Here is a 15,357-nt window from a genome sequence, read left to right as displayed (position 1 = left end):
GCACATCCCCACCACCAACCTTCTGCAAGGATGCCTCACTTGTTCAACCCCTATAGCTTTGGGACTCAGTGAGGAAGGAAAGAAGTTTAGAAGAAAGTAGACAGGAAGGTAGGTAGGAAGGAAAGGATTTTAATTTTTTAATTATGAGTAAGAATGAGATCTTTTCAAATGTTTAACATGCCACTTGCATTGTGTGTGCGTGTGAGAACTGTTAACATCTCCAGCAATTTTACTATAGTCATTTGCTATACATCTCTTTTTTTAGGAGTTCTTTATGTATTAGGAATATTAATCTTTTTTCATATAATGTAAGTTTCAAATATGTTTTCTAATTTGTCTTTAGTTTTCTCCCCCTGCTTATTTATTTATTGTTTTGCCACACAAAGGTTTTTATTTTTTGCAGTTTATTACTTTTTTCTTATAGTTTCCAGATTTTGAATTGATGTTGAGGAACGGCTCCCATTTTGGAAATGCCCTGGTTGCTTTTTCATTGATTTCCAATTAAGGTAGATGTTGGGCTATGTGTTTATGAGGAAAAAAATCTGACTTGACTCTGCCATCTCGCACTTTCAGCAGGAGTCCAAGAGCTGGAATCACGTTTCCTGGTACCTGGAGATTTATTAGTTTTGACGGGGAACAAAGTACAAATGCCATGCGATGCCATCCTGATTGACGGCAGCTGTGTGGTAGATGAAGGCATGCTGACAGGTAGGGTCCTGTCTCACAACTTACAGCCTCTGTGAGCTCTCCCAGGTTCCTCTTCTATCTGATGACAATGGCAAAGCATGGCAAAGCACAGGGGTTTTGTGGGACCTTCCCACTCTCACAAGTTTTACTTACCTGTCCTGCTCTGGATGGTTCTGAGAGTTCAAATTAAAGCTGCTTTCCATGTGCTAGGTTTGATATAGTTATAACTTTCTGAGTGCTTAGCATTTTCTTCTTGAACCAAGAGTATTACAGCCCTGTCATTTTACCTTAAAAGATTGTGGAGATCATTAGACATTTCAGAATCATCTGTGACTTTTATGTTTAGTGTTTTCACACAAAATATATCTTCAGATAAACTTGGAGGATTTGAAACCTGTTGATGACATCCTGAAACCCAGGTCAAGTCCAAGCTCCTCCTGGCTTGGCTTGAACATGTTAAAAAGTTCATGACACAGGATTTGGCACATCTATTACTTTGAAAATACACATTGGGAATTTTGGACTACCTATATTTCATTTTTAAATAGCATGCTGAAGGGGCACCTGGGTAGCTCGGTCGGTTAAGCGTCTGCCTTCAGCTCAGGTCATGATCTTGGGGTCCTGGGATGGAGCCCTGGGTCAGGATCCCTGCTCAGCAAGGATCTTGCTTCTCCTTCTCCTTCTGCCTCCCTGCTTGATTTGTTCAAGGTCACAGTGCTTTGAGTTCTCATGTGTACATTTGGAGATGTGGTATCAGCATTTCTGTAAGATAAAGAAGAATCATAACGTCTTTTTCACAGATGGACTAGGGGGCAAGAAGACACAATGACATACAGTGGTTCCCACGAAAGCCCAAGTTGAATCCATTTCTCCTGGGCAGACCAGGAAGGCATGAAATAGAGACAAGAACACATCTTTCTTCTGTTAACTTTACCAAAAAAATTTTAAATGTGTGGCAGGCCAGGTTTCTTCCTATAAAGAGTACATAGGTTTGTAAAAATCTCTTAGTGCTGGGACTTCTGCAATGCTAAATACCATTTTCCTGGCGAAAGTGGCCCTAGTGTGTGTGTGTGTATATATATATATATATATATACCAGTGGAAGGCTTTACAAGGTTTGTTTCTCAAAACAGGCCCTAATTATTTCCATAACTTCATTCACCACCTTGATTAGGACTTCAACCTGCTGCAACCTGTCCCTTCCACCACACTGACAAAATCCACCTCTTTCTCAATGGCCAAATTCAAAGGATTCTTCATATTTCTCTTCTTATTGACTTCTCTGCTGCTTTTAAGTATTCTGACCATTTCTTCCTCTGGAAAACTCTCTTCTTAACCTTCCAAGACAGCACTGTTTTTCCAAGTTCTTCTACCACTGTTTATGCCATTCCTTGTCCTGTGCTGCCCCTCTTCCCCCCTATCCTGGACTATTGGTGCTGCTCAGGGCTAGGTCCTAGTCCTATTCCCTTCAGTCCTCACACATGGTCCCTAAGTAATCTCATCTCTCCTTGGCTTTAATCATAGTCTGGTGAACTCTGACTAAATGTCTCTGGTCAAGGCCTCTCTCTTGAATGCCAGACCCAAATAAATAAACACAAGACATCTCAAAGAACCATTCCACAAAGCATCTCCAACTCATGGTGACCATAAGACAATTCTTCCCTCCTCCCGTAATCCCTGTGTTGATAACTATTGCCATCCTCTGCTCATTTTCCCATGTCAGAAACCAGGACGCCATTTTGAATTTCTCTGTCCCTGTGACCTGCCAATAGAAAAATCTCCCCAAATTTTGTAACTACTTTCCTCCTCATTTCTCAAATCCATTATTTCCTCTCTATTCCCACTGCCAACTGTCATAGCTCAGACCTCGTTCTCTCCAATGGAATGCCCAGCCTCCTGCCTCACCAAACTTCAATCCACTCCCTGTATTGCAGACTCCTTTATACACAAATATGATACTACACTCCTGAATAGAGCAGTGAATTATTTCCCCACCCATTTCTGCCACTAATGCTTATAAAACCCATTTAAACCCTTAAATATGTGCACTTAGGCCCTCCAGGCTTTGGCTCCTACACAGCTCTCATGGCCACTTACTCCTCATGCTCCACATTCTGGATTGTACAACTTGCTATTCCCTACATAGCTATTTCTAGCCTTTTTAAGCACCCACATTTGATGTTACAAAACTTACAGTATTCATAATACAACATTATACTTATTTGTCTAGATTACAAATCTCCTAAAAACAAGAACCATATTTCTTTCTCCTTGTAGCCCTAAAACCTAGGGTTGTCCCTGCTACCATAGCAGGCTTAAAACAAATGTCTGTCACATGCTGAGTGAATGCATGCATGATTTAAATGAGTGAAGTTTCCTCACCTCACAAAATGAGATGTATTTTTTCTATAGGAGAAAGTATTCCAGTGACTAAAACTCCATTACCCAAACTGGAGAGCTCTGAGCCCTGGAAAACACAGAGTGAAGCAGACTATAAACGACATGTCCTCTTCTGTGGGACAGAGGTTATCCAAGCCAAGGGAGGGTGCTCTGGGACCGTGAGAGCAGTGGTGCTGCAGACTGGTGAGTCAACATCTCTTCTTTTGTTTTGTTACTTTAAGGAAATATTTTTGTTCCCTTTGTCTAGTTCCTTAAATTTATGAGGTAAGGAATAGTCTTTAGGTAATAAACCAACTGTATGTAAATTTATGTATTTTAAGTGTGAATTGCACTATGGTGTATGCCTTTTAGTAAAACTAATACTGATGACAGTTTTTTATGTGTTTTATAGTTTATGAACTATTGCCATATAGCAAACCGGCACAGCAAAGATGCTGGGCCTAGACCTTAGATCTTTTAACCCCAAATCCCAAGTTCCTTCTCATCAGGGTTAGAAACTGAAAACTTTACACTGAAAAGTATTAGAAATTAAGTCCATTGGTATTTACTGGCCCTATGGTTTCAATTCAATTAATGTGCACGCGTGCTTGGATGTATGTAAGAATGTTCATGAGTCGTTTCCTTATAATGAAGTTACACTTGGAAAAGCTGTATTCTGACCCTACTGTGGTAGTTTCCTTGCTCTGAGATGCATTGAAATTGAAAGTAGAGAGAACAAAGATCAGAGAGCAATAGGCTCTGAAATGGGTATGTTGAGATATTTCCTTTGCAGCGCTCAGGTATTTTTCCAATTATCCTTTAGTTGTCTTTGGCTTAAGCACTGTTTAAATCTCTCTAGAGAAAAACAAAGGCCATGTTGAGGCTTAGAAGAGCGCTAGCAGGAGGATGTGTCATCCTGAGAATGTGGACTGTGTGTTTGTTACTTTAGGATTCAACACTGCAAAAGGGGACCTCGTGAGATCCATTCTCTACCCAAAGCCAATGAATTTTAAGCTCTACAGGGATGCCATCAGGTTCCTCCTGTGCCTTGTGGGGACAGCAACCATTGGGATGATCTATACTTTGTGCGTCTATGTGCTCAGCGGGGTAAACTGTTTTTGTTCTTTTACTACATGTACACACACACTCATCTATGTATAATTTATATTCTGCATGTTAACCTTTATGTCAGGCATGGTTTACAATCTGGGAAACAAAGCCAAACACTGAAACCTGCACACATACTCAAAGTTCCCCAATATAAGTGATTGATTGCTAAGTAATATTCTAACAATCTGATCTAGAGAGACAAAACACTGTTCATTGAGCTATCAACATGCCTCTCGTCTTGAACACTCCCCCTTACAATAATTTTTCATTTAATCTGAGAATATCTTTCTTCCAATAATGTAGTGTTTTGTAGTTATTAAATAAGGAGTTTATTTTTTTTTAATTTTTATTTATTTATGATAGTCACACAGAGAGAGAGAGAGAGAGAGGCAGAGACACAGGCAGGGGGAGAAGCAGGCTCCATGCACCGGGAGCCCGATGTGGGATTCGATCCCGGGTCTCCTCCAGGATCGCGCCCTGGGCCAAAGGCAGGCGCCAAACTGCTGCGCCACCCAGGGATCCCCTAAATAAGGAGTTTAAGATAAAACCCAGATACCCAGTGTTGGTGAGGTCATGGTTCCCTGGTGGTAGTAGTAGGAATCATTACAAACTTTCTCATTGCACTTTGGAAAATATATGAGAGCCGTACTCATACTTTTTGAACCACTTATATAATTTCTGGGAATTTGAACAAATAAGTAAAAAAAAAAAATGGAAAAAGGAAAAAGCCATGTGCACAATGGTGTTCAGGATTGATTTACCTGTAATAGCTGCAGAGTGACGTTGTGTTCCAGGAACCTCCCGAGGAGATAGTGAAGAAAGCCCTCGATGTCATCACAATTGCAGTTCCTCCTGCCCTGCCTGCTGCTCTGACTACGGGCATTATCTATGCCCAGAGGAGGCTGAAGAAGAGAGGCATCTTTTGCATCAGTCCCCAGAGGATCAATGTATGTGGACAGTTAAACCTTGTCTGCTTTGACAAGGTATGTGTGTTTCATCCTCCTTCTCATCGTCATTTTATCATCATTGTCATTGGGTGGAGGTGCTTCACACTCCCTTAGGGCAGGAAACAGGATGTGGCATCAGACTTCATTTTATCTCTGGTTAGGGTGTGTGATCTAGGAAAGGCATGTTTCTTGAGCTCTGAGATTCTGGAGTTTAGAGGAGGGAGAGTAGGTACTGAATAGGTGGAGATTTTATGATCTTTCCAGCTCCAATATTCTATCAAATACAACTAATTAAAATAGCACTCTGTCCCTCCCCAGTCAAAACTCCATACAAAGAACAAAACTTAACCCTTTACTATGGTCACTGCTGTATCCCTAATATTAAGAATATTGCCAGGTATATAATCAGTGCTCAATAAATATTGATTGAATTAATGAATGAATAAAAAAAAGAAAAATTTATTTAACTTGTGTTTTACTTAGGTAAAAGGACTTGGTTATAGGAAAGCCCCAGTCAAATCCTTACCATATTTTCCCATCTGTAGTATATTGCTTAAAGTTATCCTTGATTATATGCCAGTTATTCCAAACCAGCCTCTTATTCTACCTTCTCTGGAGTATATTCTTTCGACCTATGCCTCTACTGGGGGGAAGTATGGCAATGAGAAGGGAAGATGGAGAAGATGGGCTGCTTTGTGCCCAAGTCTTCATTTATAAATATGACTGATGACTACAGAGAGGTCAATGCCTTTGAAAGAAGTTTAACATTATTCACATTTCTGGTAAGGAGAGGCACTGCTCACCTTGTGGGGCCACAGGAGGAATGCCAGGCTTTGACGAGGAAACAAAGCAAGAGTGAGGGGAATGCTCAGGCGTGGTCTTTATTGGGGTCTCTCTAAGGAAGGCAAGTCAGACCATAGCTTATGATTGGCTTGTTTGAATGATGTGGGTGAGCTTGTGACTGTAGGATGGTCTCTGGCACTTGGCCCTGGGATGAGGAAGGTGAACTATTGCCTCCCGAAGAGAAGGGGTCCAGTAGAGGATTGGTTAGTTTGCATGTCAAAAGCATGCTGAGATCCTGGTTACCTGTGTAAGAACTGGCTAGCTCCAGAGATGCAGTCTTTCCTTAGAAAGTTTTTCTAAGCTGTCAAATCATCATAACATAAAGAAAATTAATTCAGTTCAAGGGTATTAGAGGCAGGTAAATATGGGTACACAAATGGATACAGGAAAGCAATAGAGTTTGTGGTTTTGACCAGAGTAAGACATTAGTAATAGGAGAAACCTTTAATGACTGCCTAAGAATTTTTTATGTACTCTTTAGGCAGTGGGGAGCCTTTGAGGTGTTTTTGCTTTCTAAATTGTTGTTCTCTTTTTTTCTTAATTTATTTTTTATTGTGGCAAAATATATATTAACCACTTTAACCATTTGTAAGCGGCTTTAAGTGCATTTGCATTGTTGTGCAATCATCACCACCATTCATCTTGAGAATTTTTCCATCTTCCCAACCTAAAACCTATGCCCATTGAATAGTACATTGAGGTTTTTGATGACAGAATGAAGGAGATCAGAGAAGTGTTATATAAGTACTTGGAGATCAGAGAGATCTACCAAAGTCAGAAGGTTAACATGGCTCTTGCCAGCAATTCCGTATTATTTTGTCAGCAAACCAGCATAACAAAGAAGGATGTTCTATTTGTGGGGTCATCTCTTCCTTGGGCCTGGCAAAAGAAGCAGGTGTGAGAAAGACAATTATAACATGAATTTGAATAAAATAAGTAATAAATAATTATGAGTAATTATCATTACAATTTAGTCATGCTCTATATGTCAGACATTAAGTTAAGCACTTTATTTGTATTACTTTATTTGATATTCACGACAACCTTATCTGATTATAAGCATGTTATAAGTAAGGGCTCTATGTTCAAAGGGATTAAATAATTTGCCCAGGTCATAGAGCTGGTGTTTTTGTTGTTGTTGTTGTTGTTGTTTTAAGATTTTATTTATTTATTTGACAGAGAGAGACAGTGTGAGCACAAGCAGGGGGAGTGACAGGAAGAAGGAGAGGGAGAAGCAGGCTCCCCGCTGAGCAGGGAACCAGGTGCAGGACTTGATCTCAGAACCCTGGGATCATGACCTGAGTCAAAGACAGACAACTGACTGAGCCACTGAAGTGCCCCAATATAGCTGATGTTTTAAATGAGTCCAAAAGCTCCAGGAAAACTTACTTCATTATCCTGCACTGAGAGAAATACCAACAAGCAACTTTTTTTAAGTGTCAAATAGCAAACCATCTGTTTAGAGCAGGGAAAAATTCACTCATTACTTAATTCTGATGACATGCTTTTATCTTCTGCATAAAAACTGGAGCTCACTCATTTTATAGCTCCTACAGATTTACTGAGGCTTTCCTGTCCATTCAGTCTACCATTAGATCCTTAAAACCAGGCTCTGGAGTATGTGAGGCAAATACTGTTTTTTTCTTTTTATTGCCAGCTTGGCCAGACAACTGGTATAAGCTCATCAGAGCTTCCATCCAGGACCCCAGATACCCACCTCATTGTGTTCTTCCTTGAAGTACTGATCTCAGTAACGTGTTCATGACATATTTCCCTGTTAAAACATACCCTATGGGCTGTCACCACGGGGCTGCCCAATCTTTGGAGTAAACCAAGTGCTTGTTTCTGTTTAGACAGGCACCTTAACAAGGGATGGTTTGGATCTCTGGGGAGTCCTGCCCTGCGATAGGAGCGGGTGAGTACCCTGAACTGAATGCTTTGGTGTTTCTCTTTTCCCAGAAACAATACTCCACATTTTCCTCTGTAAATTAATAATGAAGACATTTTGGCTTTGGCCTTGGAGCAGTGGTTAACACAGTATCTTTATGTAATGTCTTTTTTTGAACACTTCCTGGTCTTACTAAAACATGCATTATCTCCCTTCCCCCTAGCAAACTGCCGGGTGCTACTTAGGAGATGGTTTCAAGTCCTTGCTAAAATGTAATTTGCAATAAATGAATGAATGAATGAATGAATGTAATTTTCTGTCAGCATATTAGTCAGGGGCTTGAAGTTGACCCAGTGTACCTAGTGTGGAGAATACTAGGACACTGTCCCTCTGGGAGGTCACATTGCTTGTACAAACAGAAGCGTTGCGGTGCACCAGGAGGAAGCACTACACGGACTTGTGTACACTGAATTGCAGGAAGACAACACCTGTGGAACCGTAGCTAATGCACTTATTTTCCTTGGTATCCGAGTTCTGGAAACCCCACCTTTTGGTTGCCAGAAACTCTGTCTGGCCAGAAAAGATTCCTCTTTGGCAATTTTCAGCTCAGGGTGGTAGGATTTTTCAGGGCCCTCTTGTGGCCATGTCTGACTTTGCAGCCCTGTCTGCTTCTGACCACTGTCTCCACTTGTGATCAGAACAGAAACACTTGACATTTACATTTTGAGTTATTCAGTGAAAATGTTTCCCTCTCCCACTTACAGATTCCACCACAAAAACATCTAATACATTAAAAGCACATGGTGGTTCTTCTGCGTTATGCAGATGACAATAAATTATCCATAAAAGATTTGTAATTATAGGTGTTTAATACACTTTGATATTAAAATATGATTAATAAACAAAAGTCTATTTCCTGGGTTAAAAAATAAATCTTAGTGATTCTCGCCACTTTAGTCCACAGAAGAAACCTCTTATAACTATTAAACGTTCTAAAGTTTTCATTTTCTCTCAAAGATAGATTTAGATATATACCTGGTCTTCCTGTTCGCTAGTATGTTTCTGCTTCAGCTTCTACAAAAAAATGTATATATTTATTCAAATATGTGAGCATCCTGAGAGCAGTCTGTTTCTTACTTAAAATTGTGTTCCTAGTGTGGTAGCATTATACCAGGCACACATAGTACATGCACAGCAAATGTTTAATTAAAATGAACTTACTATGTTCCATCCTTTGAATGCTTTTCTACCTATTGAATTGCCATCATCTTGTTCACAAAACTTTCTAAGAGTAGTGTATCAAATTTAAATAAAAACAACCAATATAATGTTTAAGTTGTTGATTGATTAATTAGGACTGCCACTTTTTCTTCCTCCTTTCCTTTCTTCCCTCAGAAAGGTCAAAGTTGGCTTTAAATGACTAAAAAGGAAGTTTAAAAATTGAAAAAAGATTGATAAATTTAATTAATAACACCAGACAAAACCTACTCAATACTAGATAAGAAGTAAGCATCTGACCTATTCACTATAAGTATCTTCTTGTAAAAGATAAGCTTATCTTTAATAATTCTTACCTTTTCCAAAAAGGCCAATGTGCCAGATACTTCAAGAACCATCAGAGGCTCTCTAGACTATTGAAGGGGATGAACCAAAAACATTCAAATGAAAATACAAGGACAAAGATGAAAGCAACAGTTTTATTTATTTGTTGTGCAAGCCAGAGGTTGGTCCAATCCTCAGGAACTCAAGAATTACATAGTGATGGGAGTGTGTGTGCCACCTTAAAAATAAAATTTGTCCTCCTTGATCTGTGTTTACTTTTTAGTGTGAGCTCAAGCTTCTGTGTTAATCACTCTGCTGGTGATTGCTTAATGTTTACTGAAATATTAGGGGGTATGTTGAAAACCACTAAGACAACTTGAACTTTTGATATATAAAAATAGACACGATCAACAGGATCAGTAATCAGCCAAGAGGTTTTTGAACTTCTAGGGAAGCTTGAATGAGGAAGCCAGGAAGAAATATGGCTGCATTATGAATTCACACTGTGATGTGGATGCTTTCAAGAATAAAAGGCTAGAGGACATATTTAAAGAATCGAAATGTCCATATCATGAGAAATAATCATCTGATCCCAGACACCGCATATGAAGACAAACTATGACAAAAACTTTTCCAAAAAAGAGTTATTAGGATGGTGAGAAGTCTGGAAACTGCACGTTGTCAGCACAGCTAGCGGTTCCTGTGTAATCCCAGAGGAAGAAAAGATAATGGGGATGTGCTTCAAACTAAGGGTGATACTTCTAGTTTTTCCCACGCCTTTGGAATTAAATCAGTTCCAGAAAGAGAGTAAGGAAGAGAGAGAGTTTGTAAGAACTTCAAAGACCTTTCTCATACTTGCTAAACTTCTAGAAGGATGATAGCTAAATGAAGCAATTTGGGAAGATTAGAGATTGGGTACTAACGTAACAAACCATGCTAAATTAATTTTTAAATAGATATTTACTTCCAGAAGCTCCATCTTGGCATGGAGGAAGAGCACTGAAGCCTCTTTTCTTTTCTCCTTTAGCTTTCAGGAAGTCCACAGCTTTGCCTCAGGGACGTCTTTGCCGTGGGGCCCTCTGTGTGCGGCCATGGCCAGCTGCCACTCTCTGATCCTTCTTGATGGGACCATCCAGGGAGATCCTCTGGATCTCAAGATGTTTGAAGCCACCACCTGGGTAATACCATGCTCTTCAAAGAACCTAAGGAGCTTCTCCAATGCCAGAACAACCCAGATTTCATAGTTATTCAATGCTTACAAACGTGAGGTTTACAATATAGAGTTACATGTAGTAGAGACAGGGAAACTAATCTAAGTCTGTTTCCTCATCTGTATGATGCAATTGGTAATAGTATCTCCACTGTAGGATTATTGTAAGCTTTAAATGGAATGATGCATTTAAAAAATCCCTGGTAATGTGCCTGGCATATTACAGGTTAGTAGCATTAATATAATTATGATTATTATATATTTTCCATCTCTTGAGACAATATAATTATTGCATAATTATTTTCCAACTCTTGAGCAATGTCTGGTTTTAAAGTTTTCTAGAACATGGGGATTTGGAAACAGCACTGGCTCCCATGTTTAGGATAACTCATTGTTACCAAAAGTTTTATTCCTATTCATTGAATATTGATTTTGTTTCTAAGGCTAGAAACAATAGAAAGGGAAACCACGAAAGAACTTTTGTTGAGACTTTGCAGTAGGCTTAAGAACAAATGGTATATGTCGTTTCTAATGGCTGAGTAATATTCCATTGTATACATAGACCACATCTTCTTTATCCATTCATCTTTCGATATTAGTCAGCCATTAGAAACGACAAATACCCACCATTTGCTTCGACGTGGATGGAACTGGAGGATATTATGCTGAGTGAAATAAGTCAATCAGAGAAGGACAAACATTATATGGTCTCATTCATTTGAGGAATATAAAAAATAGTGAAAGGGAATAAAGAGGAAAGGAGAAAAAATGAGTGGGAAATATCAGAAAGGGAGACAGAACATGAGAGACTCCTAACTCTGGGAAACGAACTAGGGGTGGTAGAAAGGGAGGTGGGTGGGGCTTGGGGGTGACTGGGTGACGGGCACTGAGGGGAGCACTTGATGGGATGAGCACTGGGTGTTATTCTATATGTTGGCAAATTGAACACCAATAAATAAATAAATATATATATATATATATATAAAGAGGGAGAGAGAGAGAGAGAGAGAACAAATGGTATAGTTCAGGACCAGCAGGCTGGCTTCCTGGTTCTAGTTTTGGCTCTATTTTGACTGCTTGACCCTGTGAAGTCATCCCTCTTGTTGGGCCTTTGGCTTTTGTGACCTTAAAATGACAGGACTGAATTATATCAGTCAGCAGTGTTCTTATAAAACAAACAAAACAAAACAAAGTAACCAAACTGGAATCTTATCTTAAAAGCAAAACTTATTCAGAAGCATTCTATAAAAAAACTGGGATCCCTGGGTGGCGCAGCGGTTTGGCGCCTGCCTTTGGCCCAGGGCGCGATCCTGGAGACCCGGGATCGAATCCCACGTCGGGCTCCCGGTGCATGGAGCCTGCTTCTCCCTCTGCCTGTGTCTCTGCCTCTCTCTCTCTCTCTGTGAGACTATCATAAATAAATAAAAATTTTAAAAAATGTTTAAAAAAAAAACAACAGGTGGAGTTGCTGTTGCTGAGATAGAAGATGGGGAGCATCACATGAGGTGCAGGGAAGCACCCTCCACATACTTAGCCACAAGCCCGCCTCCACCCCCTGCATCCTGGCACAGCTCTAGGCCCCTGTGATACATGTGTTCTCCCCACTGAAGGACACAATCTCTGGAGTCCCTTCCAGCTCTAGTAGGGGGTGCTTCTGTGACTATCTGATATAACTTTGCTGGTTCCCCATTCTTTCTGGGTTACTGTTTCTGTATCTTTAAGTAGGAATGACAATTTCCTTTCTGAGATTTTTGTCAACTGTTGGATGATATGATTACAAAGCATTTTGACATCTTCGGGTAAAAGGTTCCTTTGACTATGATTTAGGGTTATTATTTCAGCAATTACTGAGTGTTTACTTAACACTAGCCATGCACATCACAGTCCCTGCCCTGCCTGGCCCTGAGGACTATGGATTCAAATTAGACAGAAAGGGCAGGGCAGGGCAGGGCAGGAGCAGCATCAGACTCCAGGAAAACAAAGACAGTATGGTGCTTGCCTCACACACAAGTCTGGCTCTTCATGCTCACTATTTTCAAGTTAAGCTCTTCAGAAGTGGAGGATGAACCTTTATGCAGCACATTCCAATGGAGAAAGCAGGATAAATTGCATGAATAATTCAGAAGTATCTGCCCTTCAAGTTCTGCTGCATTTCCAATGCACTTTTTTTCCCCTGTGGTGAATTAACTCTGGTTCACCTCCATCTAGCTGAGGGAGGAGACACCAAGCATACATTGAAGTGGTCTGAGGATTTTCTCAAGTAGTGAGTTTGAACCTAGTATTAGCGGATGAACAAGAAATAAATCTCTACAATGAAATATCCCATTTGTGAAATAGGAGATGGCTATTTCTGAGGACGGTTTCCACATCAAGGGAGTGCCAGCACATGCCATGGTAGTTAAGCCCTGCGAAACAGCCAGCCAGGTAAGCCTTGCCTGCTATCTGTCCCACAATGCCCAAACTCAAAGGGAAAATCTCATCAGGCCTAGAATTTTGAAAGAACACAGATGTGTCTTCTTTGAAATCTATATGTGAAAATTGCTAAGAGCTTGCTTCCTGTGTTTGTGAAAATAAGGATTGAAGGATGACTAGTTAATTCCTAATAGCTAGGAGCTATGTGGGTATGTCCTTCTCCATTCCTCATCCCTCAACCAGGTCCCGGTGGAAGGAATTGCAATCCTGCATCAGTTCCCATTCTCATCAGCACTGCAGAGGATGACAGTCATTGCCCAAGAGATAGGGGGTGACCGGCTGGCATTCATGAAAGGTGCACCAGAAAGGGTGGCCAGCTTTTGCCAACCTGAGACAGGTAAGTGAATAGACTTATAGTACAACTGACAAATCTGTATTTCCAGCCCGAATATGTCCTGTCAGCACTAGATCTATGAATCTAATTGCACTGATCATTGTTAATGTGGTGACTCAACTGGCATCCCAAACTCAATACTTCTCTTTCTAACTTTCTGTATCTTCCATTTTGGAGAACAGTACTTACTACCAAGTTACACTACTACCCCCAATTTAGGATTTGTCCCCTGATTCCTCCCTCTCTTTCAGAGCCTTTGTTTTATCAATTGCTAACCCATGGCTCTGTCACTCCATCAATTCAGGCATTATCATCCCTCCACCAGATCACTTTAATATTTGACAAACCAGCCCCCTGTCCCCAATGTCCTTATTCTGATTCACCCTTCATATTGTGACCAGATTGGTTTTTCCACCACATAGTATGACCATATTGTCACTTTCTTGCTTTTATTTGTTCAGTTGCTTCCCACAGGTTTCAGGATAGTCTCAAACTCCTTTAGGATTATATATAGGTCCTTCATGATCTGACTCCTGTCACACTTTCCAGATATACCTTACCACTCCTATCATCACTTGTGCTTCCCCTGAGCTGAACTCACTACTGAAGTCTTCCTTGTCTCGTGTCTTTATGTCTGAGATATGATGCTCCCTTGGCCGAAATGCCTTTCCCCTTCCTTCATCTACCCACTTTCTACCAAAGGGCTTGGTATAAGCTCTTTGAAGTGTTTCCATAGCACATTGCAATTGTTTGGATCTCATTGCAATGGCAATCATCTCATTCTCCTGGCTGTTGCCCTACTAGACAGAGATTTCTAGATCAGGGCCTGCGGCTTAGTCTCTGCAGATACAACATCTGACACATACATGGTAAGTAGACTCTCAATAAATGTTTGTAGGTTAAGCTAGAGAAAAAAAGAATTCATGCTTTCCCTCTTTCTTTCTTTTCTTTCTTTCTTTCTTTCTTTCTTTCTTTCTTTCTTTCTTTCTTTCTTTCCTTTATTCTCATTTCAACTTCATTGGATCCCAAGAGATCAACCCTGATGATATAATTATGTTTAGGGTTCCCACTGATTTATTCATGTATCTTTTTAGAAGTATGTTTTCTTGGAAAAAAGTTGGATCTATTTGGGTTTGTTTGTTTGTTTGTTTAGTTGGATCTATTTGTAAAGAATTTCTCCACAGTACTGGCTGAGTAAATGTTGCATACTAATCTTGCATTATTTTCTGAACAGTACCAACTAGTTTTGCTAGCGAACTTCAGATTTACACAACACAGGGCTTCCGAGTCATAGCCCTGGCATATAAGAAGCTGGAAATGGATCATCACACCACCTCCTTGACAAGGTAAGTGGGGAGAATTTGATAAGGCAAATTGGTTTGCTGGACAGTGGACTGGGCAGTGGACTGGGCAGTGGACTGAGCAACATAGCTTGCTGGAACTGTGTGCATAAAGTGTTTCTGAACTTGATAAAGAAGGATATGGTCATCCCTGTCCTGCCTCAATCACAAAGCTGATGTGAACACTGAGAGAATTTATGAGAAATAGCTGTATAAACTATAGAGTGCAATGTAATTATACAGCTTTGTGAAAATAGATATATGAATATAACCCATGTTTCAGAGAATTTGAAATTGTGAGTTATGCCCCTAGCTTGAACCAAATATAAGTAGCTAATTTTTTATTAGAGTTAGCAAACTGGTTAAGAGTTAGAAAACAACATTTATCTGAAATAAGTTTTTAATAAGTACTCAATGAAACAAATAGAGCTTAGATTTAACACATAATCCAGACAATGCTTGTAGGAAAACAAGAAAAGCTTCAGAGGATCCATTCTAGAGAAAGTTTTTATATGTAAAAGGGGTGTTTGAAAGCTAAAATGGACTAGAGTATTTATTAGTTCAAATTTGTTGTTTTATTTTCCACAGTTTAGAGATTACTGTGT

General features: G+C 39.9%; 1 protein-coding gene across 7 annotated transcripts in view; it reads left to right on the top strand.

The window, feature by feature from the left end:
• The window catches only part of ATP13A4 (ATPase 13A4), a 112,021-nt gene that overhangs the window by 60,896 nt on the left and 35,768 nt on the right, over positions 1-15,357 (top strand). For 6 of the 7 annotated variants that reach the window (XR_005383916.1, XR_005383915.1, XM_038583724.1 and 3 more), the window contains 9 exons: positions 574-708; positions 3,100-3,270; positions 4,016-4,173; positions 4,971-5,159; positions 7,820-7,881; positions 10,424-10,574; positions 12,944-13,030; positions 13,262-13,415; positions 14,647-14,758. Coding sequence is in view for 5 of the 7 variants with exons in the window: in XM_038583724.1 (XP_038439652.1) it covers positions 574-708; positions 3,100-3,270; positions 4,016-4,173; positions 4,971-5,159; positions 7,820-7,881; positions 10,424-10,574; positions 12,944-13,030; positions 13,262-13,415; positions 14,647-14,758 (1,219 nt within the window). In the remaining 2 variants the exon portion in view is untranslated. The remainder of the gene's footprint in view (positions 1-573; positions 709-3,099; positions 3,271-4,015; positions 4,174-4,970; positions 5,160-7,819; positions 7,882-10,423; positions 10,575-12,943; positions 13,031-13,261; positions 13,416-14,646; positions 14,759-15,357) is intronic. The other variant, XM_038583725.1, reaches the window with a different exon arrangement.

The sequence above is a fragment of the Canis lupus genome, chromosome 34 (assembly GCF_011100685.1).
Source record: "Canis lupus familiaris isolate Mischka breed German Shepherd chromosome 34, alternate assembly UU_Cfam_GSD_1.0, whole genome shotgun sequence".
Lineage (NCBI taxonomy): Eukaryota > Metazoa > Chordata > Mammalia > Carnivora > Canidae > Canis > Canis lupus.
Note: the sequence above shows the minus strand (reverse complement) of the source record. Positions and strands in the feature narration are given on the sequence as shown.